At 35.6% G+C, this 19518-nt stretch overlaps 2 protein-coding genes across 5 annotated transcripts in view; one reads left to right on the forward strand and one right to left on the reverse strand.

The window, feature by feature from the left end:
* Window positions 1-1330, reverse strand: LOC133523282 (large ribosomal subunit protein mL52). The gene is made up of 3 exons (XM_061858785.1): window positions 1243-1330; window positions 771-919; window positions 1-229 (listed from the first exon to the last, which is right to left on the reverse strand). Exons 1-3 carry the CDS (start codon window positions 1286-1288, stop codon window positions 53-55), a joined length of 372 nt encoding a protein of 123 aa, XP_061714769.1. The 5' UTR covers window positions 1289-1330; the 3' UTR covers window positions 1-52.
* Window positions 1331-3108: 1778 nt separating this feature from the next.
* LOC133523278 (protein lifeguard 1-like) overlaps window positions 3109-19518 on the forward strand; it is a 34623-nt gene continuing 18213 nt past the window's right edge. For 2 of the 4 annotated variants that reach the window (XM_061858768.1, XM_061858769.1), the window contains exons 1-2: window positions 3811-3879; window positions 18270-18460. In XM_061858768.1, the coding sequence (XP_061714752.1) occupies window positions 3849-3879; window positions 18270-18460 (222 nt within the window). In that variant the 5' untranslated portion in view covers window positions 3811-3848. Of the gene's footprint in view, window positions 3298-3699; window positions 3782-3810; window positions 3880-11726; window positions 11969-18269; window positions 18461-19518 lie in introns of those variants that run through there. The other 2 variants (XM_061858772.1, XM_061858771.1) reach the window with 2 other exon arrangements.

The raw sequence follows: 19518 nt of genomic DNA on the forward strand, positions 1-19518 counted from the left end.
TTGCAACTACTTAACACAATTTATTATCTAACTTAAATTACAAACAAGAATTCTACTTCAACGCTTCTCCTTTAGGCTTTAACCTGTTGCTCAATATTCTCTGTCTCTCTTCCTCTTTGGTTTTTTGTATATTCTGGTATCTCTCTTTAGCAAAGTCCAACTCTGAGCTAAGCTGGACTATCCGGGATGCATAGTTTTGTTGTTTTTCCATGCGAAGTTTTTGCTTATACTGAAAATTACAAAATGGTAACAGTAAATAGCAGTATCAGAGGGTCTACCGCGAACCTTGGTTGATGTGTTACCTCCCTATCAGACTTACGTATGAATTTACCTAGTGCGACAGAGAGGCAACATGTCAAGTGTGGTTTGCCGTAGGCCCTCAGAGCCCTTCTATGAAGATTCTTATGGAGTAAAATTAGTTCCAATAGCTGCCGCTAGTAAACATTCCATAAGGTTACGTGTGTTTGTGACAATCAGTGCCAATTCTCCCTCCACCAACCACGCAGTCTTTTAAAATGGCATACAAACTCATACATTTAGGTCCGCTGCTTTAATGTGTGTATGTAATAGCATGCTGTGAATGCATGGAATAAGGTATAAAATCAACCGTAGCCTCCTGCCGGCTTAGCACAGAAATGCCGCGACAGTATCTCGCCCGCAAGATAAACTTCCCATCTTTTTCTAAATGTAAGTAAGTAAGGTAGTTTATGTCACAGGCGAGATGCGGCACTCCTGTGCCAGGCCTACTGTGTAGCAAATCCAAGGTTTACCAGCAAAGGCGTAGGACGTCCATCCAAGAAGGTATAATCCGGACCATCGGTAAGGATGCCCTCGGCGTTGCGATTCACTGGCAGGCCTTTGCTTACTCGCCATTGCTTGATTTCAAGCGCAGAAGTGCAGCTAAAACTGCGATTTAACACTGAAATGTTCAAAATATACAACTCAACATTTTTATTGAACATTAAACGTCTTACGTGATCGGAATACAATAAAATAGTACATTACGATACAAGTGCGAAAAATAGGAAATTCGAAACGAGTGGCGATAAATTAAAACACGACCGAAGGGAGTGTTTTAAATCGACACGAGTTGCGAATTACCTATTCGCACATGTATCGTACAACGTTTTACAGTACATATGGCCCTTTAAATGTTCGACACAGTAACATAATATGCTACTTCTCGCACTAGTGCTATAAAGTAGCCCCATATGTACTGTAAAGTAAATTTAATGTACTTACGTGCAAGAGGAAGATTTAATGAGGACCTTTTCATTAGGATACTCATTTTAGAAGCTTGATTAATCGTACAATCAAAGATTTTGTATTATAACCTATAATACGACAATGTTATGACATTAGCACATTTGACATTTCTAGTGATGTCCTACCAAAGGGTTAAAGCGGTAATTGGAATCTCATTAAAATCATTTTCATGTAAAATTGTTCATAAATTTTATATCAGTAATTGTATAATCTTCATATTTCTTAAATGTTATCATTAATTAAGTACTTAACTTATACGTGCATGTTGTTTTTCTCAGAGCAATAATTGTGTTACCTATAAGTGGAAACTGTTCTGGCTGTTGTATTAACTTAATTTGTTAAACTGTATGTGTAATGATATGCTGTTTGTTTCCCAAAAAAAAGAAAATGTTGCCAAGACCAAACCATATGGCTCACACTGTCAAAAAGTTATCAGATTTATTGTAGAGCCAAGCTTCTAGCTCTACAAGCCCTAACTTCACAAATTCTAAACCTTTGTCAAAAATATAGCGCTACTACCGTAGGCGTGGCGTAAGGTGAAAAATGTATTCACTGTTCATTATCTTTTTATTATACAATACTTCTTGTTGTAACGAAAGGGCCGAGCCACATATTTTGACTAAGAGTTTGTGAAGTTAGGACTTGTAGAGTTAGAAGCTTGGCTCTACTTTTTGACAATGCGAGCCTTATGGTTTCGTCTTGACAACATTTTATATCATAATGTTTTCGATGGTATTTCACTTCTTTTGCAAGTTGCTTAAGACAATGTTCAATTCCCTTATTTAAAGTGTTGATAATGACTTACTCTTAAAAAATTCTGAAATACGTATCCGGGGGTATGTTTTATATAATTTGCTTTGTTTAATGATTCCTCATACAAAGTTCAACATCTTTTTCCCCCTAACGACCTTTTTCTCCCCTTTTCATCCTTACGGGATTATTTTGGGGTTAAAAACTATTATTTCCCATAACAAATACTATCTACATACCAAATTTCAACTAAATCAGTTCAGTGGTTATGGATTCCCCATACAAAATTCCAACCCCCTTTTCACCACCTTAGGGGCTAAAAATTTCAAGTTTTTGATTTTTTTCTGTTGTTTGTGTACTAATACTATCCTTCTTACCAATTTCCAGCTTTCTAGGACTTCAGGAAGTACCCTAAGGGTTTTCATGATCATCAGTGTGTGAGTGAGTAAGTCAGTGATGAAATCGGGTTTTTTTTTAGATATTAATAAAAGCAAAATCAAGTGTTAAAGCTATGCAATTGAATTTTTTTATGCTCAATAAGTCCACCATTGACATTATATTCCTAGAATTTTGTTTATCTGGTCATCTGGTATAATCCAAACCTAAGTTTTCGCGAAAAGGTAGGTAGTGAGTGCCCTTAGGCTACGCTAGGCTCGTCTTGGCGGGGGCACTACCGTATAATTTTCTGTTCCATTACAAAAGTTATTCGAAGTTCTCTTTATTCGATTCAAACATCACTAACAGTAGTTGCTACGTTCCGTTGTACGCTGTTTTACTTACTGATTTTTGAAGTGAAATAAAAAGGAGAACACATTCAAACAATTTGATTGGTGGCCTTTATTTCTGTCATACTAGTTGGCCAATCATATTTAAGTTGTTTGACAGCTTAAAATTGTACGCCAATCAACTTCCGTAGAAAATGCTAGTAGGTGGTACGTTGTGTCATTCATTGTAAAGAAGTGAAACCATAGTCATAACGTCATTAAAACGCGAGATCGAGTCAGTATTATTTTATCAAGGCCGTGGTAAATAATCGTTCTTTGCAGTGGAATTGTTTTATTCCTGCTTTTCCAAGTTAACAAATAGTTGTGTATTTAAGTGTTTGAGGAAAGTGTATAAGGTGAGTTAATTAAAATGGCGTAATACCCAAAACGAAATGTGTAGTGTTTTGAAAACAGATCGATCAAGAAGTGCGCCGCTAAGTCTAGCATATTCCACAGCTTTTTTCGCTTTCTCCACTTGATCCAAAAGTTGAACTTCACTCATATGTGATGTTTTGAAGTATGCTTTAGTTAATAGAGGTTCTTCCCTGATGTATAAAAATATCTGCCGAAATGTTTGTATTGTGTGTGTTTAATGTATTGCATCATATTAAAATATAGATTTTATCGGAAGTTAACTCCCACGGCAAGGTTCTAAAGTATGGTTTTAAACCTTCATATTGTTTTTCTTTATGTAATAATTTTACTTACTTTTTTTTCCTATACTGGATATGCTAGAAAAAAAATATTAGAGCCTAATAATGAAATAGTTTTCAATGTCATTGTTTTCCAAAGTAGTTTTTTTTTAATAATTATAATCTGTTTTTTTTCTTTTCTAGAACTTTGATATCAAAGACAAATATTGACATTATCTCCTCATCAGCACCAGGTATCTTATCTATGCAACAATGTTTATTTACAGAAAACCCAACACTTGTGTAAGTGCTCCAAAACGGATTCCGACAAGCTAAACCCCAACCAACAGCCAAATTACAACACCATGTGTATGTATACCTTTATTTTTCCTTTTTTCTTAATCTTTTCTTTTTTTTCTGCAGCCAGTAGTTGGAAATGTGGCAGAATCCAGGAGTTTATCCGGGAGGTCTTTATTTGTTTAAATATAAATGTTACACTATGTTGTCTATGCCAGTGTATGATAAAAGATTTTGAAGCTTAATGCATGCAGCTAATTTTATATTTTATGCTTTTCAATATTCCTGATGTGTTCGTTAACAAAAGATCTTTTTTCATGCATTGGATAATTTGAAATGTACACCTGGCACTATTTGTCTATGGGATGCTAATCTGTGAATTATACCTCTCATGTTGAATGATGGTATCTATGTTTGCATCATTTTTTTGGAAATATAGCACATAAATTTATTTAGAAATGAATCAATTAAGTAATAATAATATGGTCAAAATATTTATTTAATCGATCTCTGTTCATAGTTGCTTTCCTCTACAAAGCGGGAAAACGCTGGGATTGGCTATGAGTGTAGCGCTATGAAAATGTTAGTAGCAAATGTGTTAAGGGCAACCAAAGGAGATATAAAGGAACTAAAGACTGTGGAAAGAGTCATTGAATATATTGGTTCCGATACATTCTAAGACTCCTCTCTTTCCGCACAGACTATATCACAGGGACCATCATTTGACATGAGAGGTTTATACCATTATTGGTATAAGTCAACTAAATACTCAAAATCCTCATGATGAGACATGACTCATTCATTACATGAGATAGCGTTTGCACAAGGTTGGTTAGAACTTACATAAGAACACTTTCACTTCGTACAGCTTTCTAGCCACACTAATAACACTTAGTCATTTTCATTTTGGGAATAGTATCATTGAAAAAAAAATTAAATACATTTAAATGACGCACTTACAACCTGGTGTTGCAGGTGTCTGTGTGTGGCAGGTTAGGACAACAACATAATAAAAAAAAAATATGAAATATATTAAATCAGAATAATATTCCATTACATTACATGCCATATATTATAATGCATAGATTGCCTCTTAATACTTAATTTCGATAGTAAGCTGTACAAAATCATATCTGTAACTGTAACTAATCATAAAAAAATGTAGCTGATAACACAGCCAGAGTTTATGATGATGCTCAGAAAGTTGTCCATGGTTTAGGGTTCCGTAGTACCCTCTACCCCTTATAGTTTAGCCATATCCGTCTGTCTGTGCGTCCGCGGCCTTGCTCCGTGATAGTTAGTGGCTAGGTCTTTTAAAACCAATAAGGATCGCCAACAACCATTTTTTAGTAGAATTAATATTTTCAGAAATAATCGCTCCGAAAGAAAAAAGGTATGGGGGGCATACCTTTTTTCTTAATTAAATATCACAAAAAACGTAATACGAAAGCGTAAGTATAGCGAACGTGATCTGTCTAGAGTTATTGCAAAATGTCTTTTCTTCTGAGTAACAAGGCGCTGCGAACTCTTACGAACGATTTTTTCATATTGATGTTGCCTTCTGCCACTAAGGGTTCTGCCGTTATCGAGAATGTTCTCCGTTCCATTCGAGCGAGAACATTCCTTATACAAAACGGAGAAATTTCTCGAGAATGGCACAACTCTACCCATGACCCAGTTTTCCCCTGAATACCTGACTTGCAGGTTTCCCCATGGTTAAAAAGATGAGCTGTCTTCAAACAACATCCTATTTTAAATAATTGACTTAGTATACCTCTTAGTATACAATACAATAAAAATCTGAAATAGTTGTAGATTAAATCAATATAAACATAATTAAAGTGGTGCAAAAAAAAGTAGCTTTAATAACTTAAAATTTACGGTCTAAATTCAGTTATATACCCCTTATCATTACAGAGAATTATGAAATTACACACTAAAGGTGCTTTCGCATATCTGCCCAGTGCCCACAAACAGCTTGACCAAACACATTTACCTTATACTCGCAGCTATCAGTTAATTTTAAACCTTATTTTCTATGATTAGGGTTCAAAATGACTTGAAAATGGAATCTACATATTTAGTCACAGTTCAAACTTGTAAATGTATTCTTATGTTTTACTTTTTAGAGTTGAAAATCAGTTGTGACTGTAATGATACGTTTATCATGGAGTGTATGAATCAGGCTCTTTAAACAGGAATTCCCTCTTTATTTTCAATTATATTATGAGTTATGACTACAAGCCATAACATCAAACAGTACCTGCCTTCCTGTAATAAGATTCTACAGTGTGTCCTTAGCCATTGGACATGTAGGGCTAATTCTCAGCAATGCTTTAACGTTCATATTTTTTAAATTAGAACAAAAGATAAAAAATATTTTTTTGGAACAAAAGTTATTTGTAATAATCGACAACAAATAGAAACACACTGTATTAATCTTTGGCAGTGTTTTTGACAATTTGTTCGAAATATTTGATAATGATGATATTTTTCAAAAGTCAGAATCTTATAAAAAATCAAAAAGGTCGAAGAACATTCCATACTATTCTTTGAGGATATTACCTCAGGAGCTACTAACACATTAAGGTTGCTCCAAAGTAAAAAATGGTAATTTGTTAATTTCTTCGTAACCGGTACACCAGTTGTTATGATTATGATACTTTGTATGCTGGTTCTAAATACCCTAATGCATATGTACATTTCGGCTTTGTCCAATGGCTAGGGACATACTGTATACCTGTAGCACATCAAAATCCTATTGTGCGGTATTTGTGTAGTTTAGTATATATTTTCCTGAAATTGCTCCTAAACATCAGTTTTTATCTAGTTTTACTAAATATTTATATGGTTATACATTAGGGTGGTCCTTATTTCGTCGAAGATATAAGTTATATTTCTACGCTTAATGTAGAAACTAAATAACCGATGTAATTTTTTTCAGAATTTTTAAATACATTTTAGGGGTCGCTCGCTACCGCACTTTGAAAATTTGAACCCTTTCAATGATTTTTTTTTTTAATTTTTCGTTGTGGACCGACGATTCGAAGTGTATTAATGTCTAATTTAACTTATAATGACATTGTAATTTATTTATTTATTTTTTAATTGTGTTTATAGAATCTAAATCAACCCCTAAAATATGAATAAAATAATTTTAAAAAATCATTCGCGTTGTTTTATGTTAAGTTACACATTATTTTTTGTATGAAAGGTCCAAATTTTCAAAGTGCGGTAGCGACCCCTAAAATGTATTTAAAAAATCTGAAAAAAAAACATTGGATTTTAGTGATAATTTTACATTAAGCGGTCACACCGTAGAAAAATATAAGTTCGATGAAATAAGGACCACCCTACGAGTATTATACATATGTTATGTTACTAAATGTTCCTGCTAAGTTTCATGTATCGTCACGTCTTTTTTTTTGTTTTTTTTTTTTCAATAAAATATAGTGGTTACTGTCTTAATATTAAATACAACGTCCCACAAAACTGTTTGCACAGTTTGACTGTGGGATCCGTGGGTCTGAAAATATCGATACGAAAAAAGTGTCATAAATATGTATACCTACTTACACGACTTTATTGCCCGTATATTAAGGCAGTGTATACATATTTTTGGCATATTTTTCGTATCGATATTTTCAGACGTGAATGTACTTATGTTGTTTTTAAAATGAGAGCGTACGTTAGTATGGGAGCGCCTTTTTGGCGGCGGTGCTTCATAAAAGTAACTGGTTTAAATATGGCGTCATATATAGATAACTACTTAATCTATGAATAAATAATTAAATACATACTTACGTACATAATTAGGAAGCCGATCGATCTATTAAATATTCATCTAAATGATATTTTATATTTGTAACGAAAACTTGTAAAGAGGTCTCGTTTTTAATTGGTGAGTAAACTCAATAGTAAAAAAACCTGATTCTACTACGAATACGTACCATAGGTAATATTATATCCATAATGGGTAGGTTGTTGTCATCTACAAAAATAATAAACTTTAATAAATGTGTATTACATCAATATTCAAACAAAAATGGAGAAAAATATATATATATATCATCACTATTGTATAGTAACATTATGTTTTTTTATCATCTACTTGGAAAATTTAAACAAACCAGTCTGGTAAGTTAAACGCGCAGTGTGCTAAACAAGAATAAATAATCAATTATCATTACCACGAAGAACAGAAAATAAGGTTGGCAACAATGAATTTCATACAATATTAGAATACCTACTAGTTAATTAGAATACCAGTGTCTTTGAAAAAAATACTTAATTTAAGCTCAGGGATGCACCCTTGAAATTAATGGTAATAAAAAAAACACGATGTATAGTGTAATATGTAATATGCAGCACTTTACGCCAGTAGGTAGGTCATCCTAAGTATCGGCATTGGGGGGAAACTGCAGCGTTCGGGCGCGCCCGGGTGTTCACGGCCCCGTTCGGCTCTGCATTTCTACGAGCAATTATTAGGGTTGGCAGATTTTTTTATTATTGAGAAACAAACAGTCATTCCTTAACATTAATCAGTAGATTAAGCAGCAGTAAATAGACCTATAAGTTTCCTTGAATTTTAACAACCCTAAATAGCTGAAAAGGATAGTTCCATACATAAGAAAAGGACAACGTAATTGGTCCCTAAATCGCTGTCAAACTTCGGTTTTTAGGAAGTTTCCTTTCGGTACGGTAGTACTATTATTTATTCTTTTATTTGACGACCGGTCTGGCCTAGTGGGTAGTGACCCTGCCTACGAAGCTGATGGTCCCGGGTTCAAATCCTGGTAAGGGCATTTATTCGTGGGATGATGATATTTGTTCCTGAGTCATGGGTGTTTTCTATGTATTTAAGTATTTATATATTATATATATCGTTGTCTAAGTACCCTCAACACAAAGCCTTATTGAGCTTTTACTGTGTGACTTAGTCAATTTGTGTAATAATGTCCTATAATATTTATTTATTTATTCTTTAAGTGGTCATTACACGAAGTATCGAAAAGTGCCAAAAAGTTACTGCGTGTATCAGTGGCGGCGCGTCACAAATATTCGTAGGGAACCCGGAGCTAATTTTACTTTCCTTTTCTTCATGATCCGATCGTGAAAGTACTCAACGGTCTGAAATTAGACAAGCCGGTGGGAATCGAGTTCTTTGAACGATCCGCCACTGGCGTGTATGCAAAAATACGATTTTGGGGAATATACTAAAGACTTGTCTTGACAACTATAAGGTAGGGTTTTAAAGATGTGTGCACGACCCTTTAAATGACAAATAAAAGTACGGGAGTAGAAAAAGTACTTAAGTACCAGTTATTTATTGCGAGACATTAAACATATGATATAATTTCATTGAATTTCTTCAGAGAATCTATAGGTACAATGGTAATGAATTCTGCTATGTATAAAAGCCGTAACTGCTATTAACCAATGAGTTGTGTACGTAATATCATTGTGTTTCTATTACTCATTAAAATGATGCAGTAAGAAAGGTCTAGTAGTTTAAGAAGATGAAAATAGTACCATTATTAGTACCTATCTATACAAGGTGGCAAAAAAATATGTGCATTCCCGTTGCCAGGGAGGTTTTGGGATTATACTGAGCAACTTTTACTATGGGACCAACCCCGAAACCGCAAAAAAGGTCTTACCCTCCCTTGTTTATGAGAACTTGCAGCTACCAGCACCACAGTGTACATATTTATGGATCTTGTCCGAAATAAATGCTTTTTTTTTCTTTTATAAAATCGACTGTAAAAATTATGTATTAAGAGAACTAAAGTGATCGTCCGTGAAAAGGAGAAAACGTTTTTCCACTATTAAATATTTTTCTTTCTCCATGATTTTTTAGTAGGTATGTTATTGGCACAATGAAAAACTAGATTTATAGGTTTTCCTTGTTTTCAAAATTTGCAAAACAAATTTTTATTTTTATTTTTTCAAAATGCGTAACCTATAAACCTAAAAATTATGTTGAAGCGGTTGACATCAAAATCAAGGTGTTTTTTTTTAGATTTAGGTAATGTATATTTTCTCCCGAAATGGCTAGATTCAAAAAACTCTTTTAATTTATATTTAAATGCAAGATTTAAAAAGTTAACGCAGCGGAAAAAATGGGTTTTCATATGATTATTTTATTCCTAGGAGTAAAATTTTTCTATGAAAACCCATATATTTCCGCTACGTTTTTACGTTGTAAATTTGAAAAGAAAAAAATTGGGCGGTTTGCGTTGTAAATTTACGAACAATATCCGACCATTTCCGAGCATGTGAAAAATAAGTCATGGCAAATATGTATCAATTATAAATCGTATACAATTACTTACATTCTTTTGCATAAGTAATATAATCTCATTTAAAAAAAATGTTTTGCAATAATTTCTAATAAAAAGTCATAAAGATTGCTAAGCAAAAAAAAAACGAACTATGTGTACACCTGGCGACCCCGCGCTTTACACGTAAGTCACAATGCGGTGTCTGAACTGAAGTCTGTGATGTTAATTTAGAACACCTACCTGAGCATTATTGTGTTCAATCCATAGTTTGCTTACTATACCGATGTCATACTTTGTTAACAAAATTAGGATTTTCTCCTTATTTGAATTTGAACTTTGTTGGCATATGCTTTAAGTCTCTTTTCCATATTTTAATGTTATATTGGATATGACGTTTTTGAAGTAATGTGTTTAAAGATGACACATTCAATTATACCGTATGATCGCATGACGTTCGATTCCATTGCTTCCCAAGCTTTATACGCTCAGGACAACCAGTACCCCTAGTGTAATTTTAGTCGATAGCGAAACGTGACGTACGCGTTTGCGTTAAGTCTCATTTTGTATGGGTTTTTGAACAGCGCGCCAAGCGGGACGTTTTGAAAAGTCAAAAATCTCATACAAAATGACACTTAACGCAAACGCGTAAGTCACGTTTCGCTGTCGAAAATATTTACACTAGGGGTACAGTTACTCGTAAACCTTTTCCCATTTTTGTTTGTCATTGCGTGACCAAAAACAAGATATTATACAAGGTGCCCGTGAGCATTGCGAGACATTTTAACTAAGCATTGCTGGTAATATTTAGAAACTAAAATATCATATAAAATTTTCTGGATTAGGCGAGAATTAAATGTTTTTCGAAATCATTATTTCGCCATAAGTCGGTACAAAACACATTTTTGACTGCGGTATTGCCACTTTGAGGTCTAGTCTGGACATACCATATTGATTGACATAGAAAAATTAAAAAAATGTATTCGAGAGGCTACCCCCAAAAAAAAAACTTTTTAGTTAATTTTAGGTTATGTGTACAATAAAAAATACGTTGTATGTACAGGAGTGTTCAAAAAGGATCAGGAAATATCACAAAAAGTCATAAACATTTTTTGCTTCTGTTGCCATCAGGAATGCACCGTTAAAATCCCTCGCAATGCTCACGGGCACCTTGTAGAGATCAAGATGGAGATGGCTCAAGATGCCAATCGTTTGCAGACATGTCTCTCTGTGGCAATATGGGAGAGTGATAGAGAGAGATTACCGTTTGGTTCGCTACAGCGCAAACGATTGGCATCTTCGCAAGGGCCTCAGAGCTAGCGTGGATATTAGGGTCTCTAGGTTCCAGAGAATAGGGTTGTCATATGAGAGGTTAGGGGAAATCCTGACGTATCTATGGCAACCTCGAAATATCCAAAGAGTGAAAGAGTCAGATATCGAGATTTCGGTTTTCGATATTCACGGTCCGCCTCAAACGTTGAGGAATAGCAGAATAGCACACATGATCCGATATCAAATTTACCACACGCAAGACGACCTTGTGAAATTAGCAATTGTTTTCGCTAAAAAGTCAAAGCTATTCCAAAACCGACTTTAGGGAATCGTGATTAGGTTCGATTTAGGTCTGGATAGTTTTTCAGAAGAGTCTAGACGTGTATACTATCGGCAAACACACTGACGACCGGCGTAGTAAAACTTCTCTTTCACATTTACACGGTCGTAGCAAGAGTAAAAGAGATAGTAATATGATAGGTCATCAGTTAGGTGTGAGCATACTTTATGTATGAATTGGTAGTCGAAATTAGACTTTAGGCTATTGGGATTAGGTTTAGTTTGAGTCAGGATAGTTTTTCAGAGATAGCTAGATGTGTGTTATGACTGTCAGTTGTGGTGGGATATTATTCGTGTAATGTCGACAGTGAATAGAATATCTCAATATTTGTTGTTATTAGGAGATAAAGAGAGGATATGGAAATTAGTGAGTTTAATTTAGCAAAATTACTTAGCGTGTATGATTGCGGACTAGATTGTGTCACTATGTGTGTAGAATTTGTAGAACTGTTAATAATTGCAATTTCATAGGGATTTCTAATGTAATTCCAGAATCTAATTTTTGATCAAATTGAGACTTGTCCAGAGATGGATTTCTTGTTTACTGTTTTTTAGGGTTCCGTAGCCAAATGGCAAAAAACGGAACCCTTATTAGGGTTCCGTAGCCAAATGGCAAAAAACGGAACCCTTATAGATTCGTCATGTCCGTCTTTCTGTCCGATTCTGTCACAGCCACTTTTTTCCGAAACTATAAAAGCTATACTGTTCAAACTTGGTAAGTAGATGTATTCTATGAACCGCATTATGATGTTTACACAAAAATAGAAAAAAAACAATAAATTTTGGGGGTTCCCCATACTTAGAACTGAAACTCAAAAAATCTTTTTTCATCAAACCCATACGTGTGGGGTATCTATGGATAGGTCTTTAAAAATGATATTGAGGTTTCTAATATCATTAATATATATTTATGAATCAAGAATATATATTTCGGGGATTTCGGAAACGGCTCTAACAAGTTCAATGAAATTTGCTGTATGGGGGCGAAAAATCATCTAGCTGGGTCTTATCTCTGGGAAATTGCGCATTTTTGAGTTCTTATATATTCTTGTATGTAAAGCTCGGTCTCCCAAATATTTATTATACCTTTAAACGAGCAATTCTTGTATATTATATACGTTTATATACATATTTCGGGGATGTCGGCAACGGCTCTAACGATTTCGATTAAATTTGCTAAATGGGGGTTTTCGGGGGCGAAAAATCGATCTAGCTAGGTCTTATATCTGGGAAAACGCGCATTTATGAGTTTTATATGTTTTCTGAGCTCGGTCTCCGACACTATTGTTTTATCTATGCATGACCGTTCTCACGAGTCGTATGTGTTACAAGTTACAAGGTATCGTGTATTCTAATAGGATTAACATACTTAAGTGTCGGTTGATTACGTTTAAACATACTTTTACCGACGATGGAGGTGTTATGTTAATGTCACAGCTGTTGAATCTCCCAATGAATAAAATGAAATAAAAAAAGCGGCCAAGTGCGAGTCGGACTCGCCCATGAAGGGTTCCGTACCATTTATGACGTATTAAAAAAAACTAGTTACTAGATCTCGTTCTAACCAATTTTCGGTGGAAGTTTGCATGGCAATGTATATCATATATTTTTTTTAGATTTTTCATTCTGTTATTTTAGAAGTTACGGGGGGGGGGGGGACACACTTTTTACCACTTTGGAAGTGTCTCTCGCGCAAACTATTCAGTTTAGAAAAAAATGATATTAGAAACCTCAATATCATTTTTAAAGACCTATCCATAGATACCACACACGTATGGGTTTGATGAAAAAAGATTTTTTGAGTTTCAGTTCTGAGTATGGGGAACCCCCAAAATTTATTGTTTTTTTTTTTCTATTTTTGTGTAAACATCATAATGCGGTTCATATATAGAATACATCTACTTACCAAGTTTGAACAGTATAGCTTTTATAGTTTCGGAAAAAAGTGGCTAAGACAGAATCGGACAGACAGACGGACATGACGAATCTATAAGGGTTCCGTTTTTTGCCATTTGGCTACGGAACCCTAAAAAACACAAACAGTCGTAATAAGCATATTACATAATTTTGTACACAATGTAGGTACAGAGACAAATATAAATAGCAAATAGACCTAGAGGTTCATGAGTAGGTATAAACAAAGTTGACAAAATAAGATAGGTTGAAATAAACAGCTTTGGTAGTTTGGTGCATAATAATCACGTACAGTCAGCGTCAAATACTTAGTAGCAGTCAAAGTGGCCAAATAGTTCGGTACACCATACTAAATATATGGTGTACCGAACTATTTGGCTACTTTGGTTGCTACAAATTATTTGACGCTGACTGTACAATGAAATCGCGCCACCTTGTATAGAGAAAGCCACACAAAGAGACCCATATTCATTGACCCTGACGGTACATCAGTATATCGAAAAAGTGTTGCTACCATGAGTACTAAATTAGCTAAAAGAGTACGTTTAACTAGCATTTTTAGACTTGACATCGAATTATTAAACAGATCAATATCAAACAAATGTTTATTATAAAAACTGGGGCTCGTCTGAAAAAATTGAACATTTTGGTTCAGATATTTCTGCAGCTTATCTCTTCTCAATAGATTTACGTATTCACTCATTATTGGCCTTTAACATCAATTAAATGATGGTTTAAACAGCGCCCATAACATTGTGGCACTTGCGTAAATGACTAGTAAGTCCAATTCGAGAGCGGCAGCCGCGACCGCATAGTGGGCAGGAGAATGTCATGCCCGGTGACGAAGGTGGGAAATCAATGCGCTGTGTACTGTGAACTGTATGAAGGAGTTTAAGCCATGCTTCATCGTGTGCAACTACTCCATCTCCCAGGGTCTAGTAGTAGACTTAGACTTAAAGTGTTAGGTTTACGTATTGTCAGTGAACAGTACGATGGTACGTAGCTATGATACATTAGCCGGGCTTCGAGCTTCCGATCGAAACACAATTCTTTTCTGCATTGTATTACTCCAATCGATAACAGACTTGTAGGTAGATATCAGTTAATAAGTGTCTATAAAGCGCGTTAGACGGTTTCGATATAAAGTTATTAAACATATTTTAATATTAGTATTTTAAAATATGTTTAATACCCCTAGTGGGGTTGTTTATAACATAATAAATAAGCGGTTTTGACTTATTCAGTGTTAGTGGTAGTAGTTGCTATAACTGTTCAAAATTTTTGCTATCTACGACAAACGGTCTCTGAGAACGCATTTAACCAATTTTCAACACCGAAGTGAACCCATACGTGCTCCGTGTACATAGTTTTGTACGGAGCACTTAAAATACAGTGTAATTTATTGAAATGTGACAATAATGTGGGTGACTCAGGTGTCGCCATCTGCGTTAATAGGCAAGTTTACATTGTTAATACTAACGAGGATATAAATTTTTTAATTCATATTTTGATTTGTGTCATGTGAATTTAAAATAACTCAAATAAAATAACTCTGACTTTGACAGAACAAAGTATCGCGGTGTCATTATAGGCTTCATGTTTCCATAGAAATTTGACGTATATAATGACTTTTCCTCACTTTTTTAGCAAATACCATGCCGTGTTGGCTTGGTCCGAGTCTATGGAACAAAAATGATAATCTCAACATGAATTGATATTGTAAAAGTCGTATAATAACAATAACAAATCAAGTTGATTTTTAGAGTTCGAATTGCTCTTATTTCTAGCGTTAACACCCATCAAATCGATTGAACATCATATTGAATCCTTCACAGCAATCAAGTAACGAAATATATATATATATATATATACAAGAGTCTTATACCTTTAAACGAGCAATTCTTGTATATATATATATAATTTCCGGGATCTCGGAAACGGCTCTAACGATTTTGCTGAAATTTGGTATATGGGGGTTTTTGGGGGTAAACAATCGATCTAGATTAGTCTTATGTTTGGGAAAACGCGTGTTTTCGAGTTTTCATGCGTTTTTCTTTCGACGCAGAATATGGTCGCTAATTTCGTATTGCCGGCCACTGTCCGTCTGGTCCAGCGGGTTAAGACGCGGACTGCTAAACGAGTGTTACGGGTTCGAATCTCGCCCGGTGATTAACTTTTGTTTTTTTTTTATATGTTCAAGTTTATATATTTTTTTTAATTTTTATTGTTTTAGACAAGTTTAATTTAGTAAAAAAATGTAGTTAAGATTATCACCTATAGACCACCATATTACAATAAATAGTTATAACCGTGCAAAGCTCGGTCGCCCAGGTACTTGCTCGTTTAAAGGTATAAGATTTAAAGTACTTAGGTCATGTCAACTGTCAAAATAAAGCAGTAAGAAAAGTGAACCTGTAGACTTAGCACTAGTGCCGTCCCTTATGCACTTAGAAGAAGACGGGCAATCTATCTAGTGAGCGAGATGCGCCTTATGGTTTTTGTAGTAAAAGACTTATAGAAAATAACAAGATATATCCTGTTTAACAGCATGCAGCGTCAAATAACTACTCTGGTTCTCTATCTATCTGGTTCTGTATCTAGTCTGGTTTGAGCAACAAAGACTGTTATTGTTCTATAAGTGGAAACTGTTATGGCTTGTGTGTACTTTATATTTGTTTGAACATATGTATTATTTTTCGCTGTTTGTTTCCCAATAATAAATAAATAATACTAACGCTCTAAGTTAGAGTGAGACACAGTCCTCTAGTTTGATCCTCTCTTTTGGACCGTTTTCTCTAGTCTCCTATGACAAAGAGAAATTAGTAGTAGAGGTGTATGTATTGTTAAAGTAAATTTTGTAGTCAACGAAATTTACTGCCATCTTTCACATAGGACTAAAACTCTTAGAATGCATATGGCTATCTGACCCGTTTTTATTATTGTAGTAAACGTTGTTAATATACATTAAATTATATAAAAATATTTTACATAATAAATAATGTCAATATCCAGAGAGAAAAATGGGGACTACGCTTGTGTGGAGAAGGGGCCGTCCCCTTTTTCTCTTAAAAGCATTTCCAGTTGAATATGTATTGATAAACCGGGATTTCAAAATATGTCTAAAATCCACCGGCACTGCATCAAGATCAATAAAGCTACTCTTAAATCGCAAAATGTTGGTAACAGCAAAACACTGATCAATTAGACCTTATTTAATTGTAATAGAGTTTGATTTCAATTAAGGGTATCGACGATTGTATACTAACAGAAATATTCTTAACTTACCATCTGTGGACTCTATGCCTTTGTAATAAGGTGTACGATATGTCAGTGACCGGTTTCAACGAGGGTGTATGTTTACAGCTAGTCTTGAAGCTTTGCCAAATAGTCTAATTCGATGAGCATGGAAAAAAGTGGATAGTCATGCTGTTTTTTTAGGTTGCTTAAATGGGAACGCAATAAAAATCGTCCATAATTTTAGGGACTGCAGTGGCAGCATGGTTCCATTTTTATCACATGTCTTTATGCCTGTCACTTTCGCACTTACATACTCGTTAGAACGTGACAGGCATGGTGACAAATGATAAAGAGCCGACTATCTTAGGGCTACTGATAGTGTTTTTCAAACCCGATGGGTACGCTAACAGGTTTCATTTCAATTTAATTTTGAGAGATTTGGCGTTTTTAGATTATATATTATACCAAGATGGCACCTGTCGCCCTACGCATCGAGTTTTAAAAGTTACTATTATAAGATTTAACAAAATGTTGACTATATGTGACGTTATCCGCCGTTATAAACTATGCTCCGATACAAATACAACGCTGCGCGACGCAGTGCGGCGTAACCGCCATCGACAATAAGGTCCCTTTTCATAGATAATGCCACATATTTTATTATTTTTCCTGTATCTTCTGTACGATTTCCCCCAAGCTCGCTTATTATTAGTATTTACAATTTAAGCAGTTAAAATGCTCACATCAACGTGTATTATATTAAAACAGTAACGTAATTTATAATGTCTCTACTTGACCGCTATTTTCCCTGTAAAACTCTCAGACATTCCCCCCCTCGAGCACATCAGTCATTCACACATTCACACAAACACGACAAAAGTACCGACGATTGTTGTGTGTGTTGTGTTTTTAGATGTTAGCTTAAAATTACAATTCATAACAATTCCTACTAAAGTAACGACACTAAGCGCGACCTGTTTCGTACATTGACGCACCATTTCTTATCTTTGTCGCACGTGCATGTTGCTGTCCCGCTCGCACAGTGCCATTGACAGCAATATTATGCGTGTGCGATAGATATAGGAACAGGGTCAATGAACGATCTTATTCCTGTTTAATAAAAACGACCATATTTTATTATCAATTGCACTGCATGTCAATGTCAGTGGTGATAAAAATGTAAAATAATGACACCAATTTGCACCCTGCTTTAAGAGCGTCCGCTAGCTGGCGCGGTTGCTCGAAGCGGAGCGGATGATGCGTGAGACGATTTTTATCTACAATGGTACCCGCGTGTGCCCGCTCCGTGCACCCGCGTCATCTAGCGGACGCTCTAAATCCGTTTCGTGGCTATGTTACACATGTAATTATTGTACTCGTACATACAATCAGCAGCAAAAGTTGTTAATCGTGCGAAGTGTTCAAGGATATTTTTGACCATTTAGCTTAGCTACTTTTGCTGCAAGAGGAATAACAAACTATCATCAATTACTCACAATTATCTTTTAAATCCACAGACCAGAACCAGGGTGGGTACCCGCAAGGTGGATATCCGCAAGGAGGCTACCCACAAGGTGGCTATCCCCCTCCAGGTGGTTATCCAGCGCAAGGTGGCTATCCGCCGCAAGGTGGCTATCCTCCGCAGCCTGGCTATGCACCTCAACCTGGGTTTCAGCCGGGCTATGGCGCTCCGGGGTATGCTGGTGAAGTAAGTGGATAATTTTATCTTGGCTAGTATTTACCCGCAGGGCTATTCTCTCTAAGATGGCTATCCAGCTCAAGATGGCTATAGCTACCCTCCGCAAGGTGGCTATCCTACGCAAGGTGGTTATCCGCCGCAGCCTGGCAATGCCCTTCAGCCTGGTTTTTAGCCTGACTATGGGGTTCCGGGATATGCTGGTGAAGTAAGTAGATAATTTTATCTTCGCTAGTATTTACCCGCAGGGCTATTCTCTCTATGATGGCTATCCAGCTCAAGATTGCTATAGCTACCCTCCGCAAGGTGGCTATCCGCCGCAGCCTGGCAATGCCCTGCAGCCTCGTTTTAGCCTGACTATGGGGTACCGGGATATGCTGGTGAAGTAAATAGATAATTTTATCTTCGCTAGTATTTACCCGCAGGGCTATTCTCCCAAGATGGCTATCCACCCCAAGGTCTAGGCTATTCTCCGACAGGTGGTTATCCGCCGCAGCCTGGCTATGGCGCTCCGGGATATGCTGGTGAAGTAAGTACATTATGTAACTCACTCAACTTAGTATTTACCCGCAAGTTGGCTACCCGCCACCGCCTGGCTATGAAAAAAAAAATGCTAACTTCCTTAAAGTCAAAAATTGATCATAAAAGTATAAAAACAGGACAACCGCTGCTAAACCCCTGTGTTATCAAAAACGATATCGAGTAAACGTAAAAAACGCCTGTACTCCTAGTGTAAATTTATTCGATGGCGTAACGTGACGTACGGCGTTTGCGTTAAGTCTCATTTTGTATGGGATTTTGAGTTTCCAAAACTGAGTAAATGAGACTTAACGCAAACGCGTACGTCACGTCACGAAATCGATTAAATTTACACTAGGGGATCTGATAAGCATTTCGTTTAGTAGGTACCCATTAAATAAATATTAAGACATTTATGACATTAAATGATCTAGTAGGTTTTGAATTTAAACGATCAATCGTTAATGGACAAATTGCAATAAAAGTTATTAAACAAAAATCTACCTCGAAGTTTCGATGTTATAACTAAATCGTTTTATTGCATTAGAGGG

This window comes from Cydia pomonella, chromosome 12 (assembly GCF_033807575.1).
Source record: "Cydia pomonella isolate Wapato2018A chromosome 12, ilCydPomo1, whole genome shotgun sequence".
Classification (NCBI taxonomy): Eukaryota; Metazoa; Arthropoda; class Insecta; order Lepidoptera; family Tortricidae; genus Cydia; species Cydia pomonella.

What these genes read in the sequence shown, in the direction of transcription:
- LOC133523282 (XM_061858785.1), bottom strand. Translation starts at nt 1,288, where the DNA reads ATGAGTATCCTAATGAAAAGGTCCTCATTAAATCTTCCTCTTGCAC. An exon ending in ATTAAATCTTCCTCTTGCAC is followed by an intron (nt 920 to 1,242) that starts GTAAGTACATTA and finishes TGAACATTTCAG; the next exon opens with TGTTAAATCGCAGTTTTAGC. An exon ending in GACGTCCTACGCCTTTGCTG is followed by an intron (nt 230 to 770) that starts GTAAACCTTGGA and finishes TGTAATTTTCAG; the next exon opens with TATAAGCAAAAACTTCGCAT.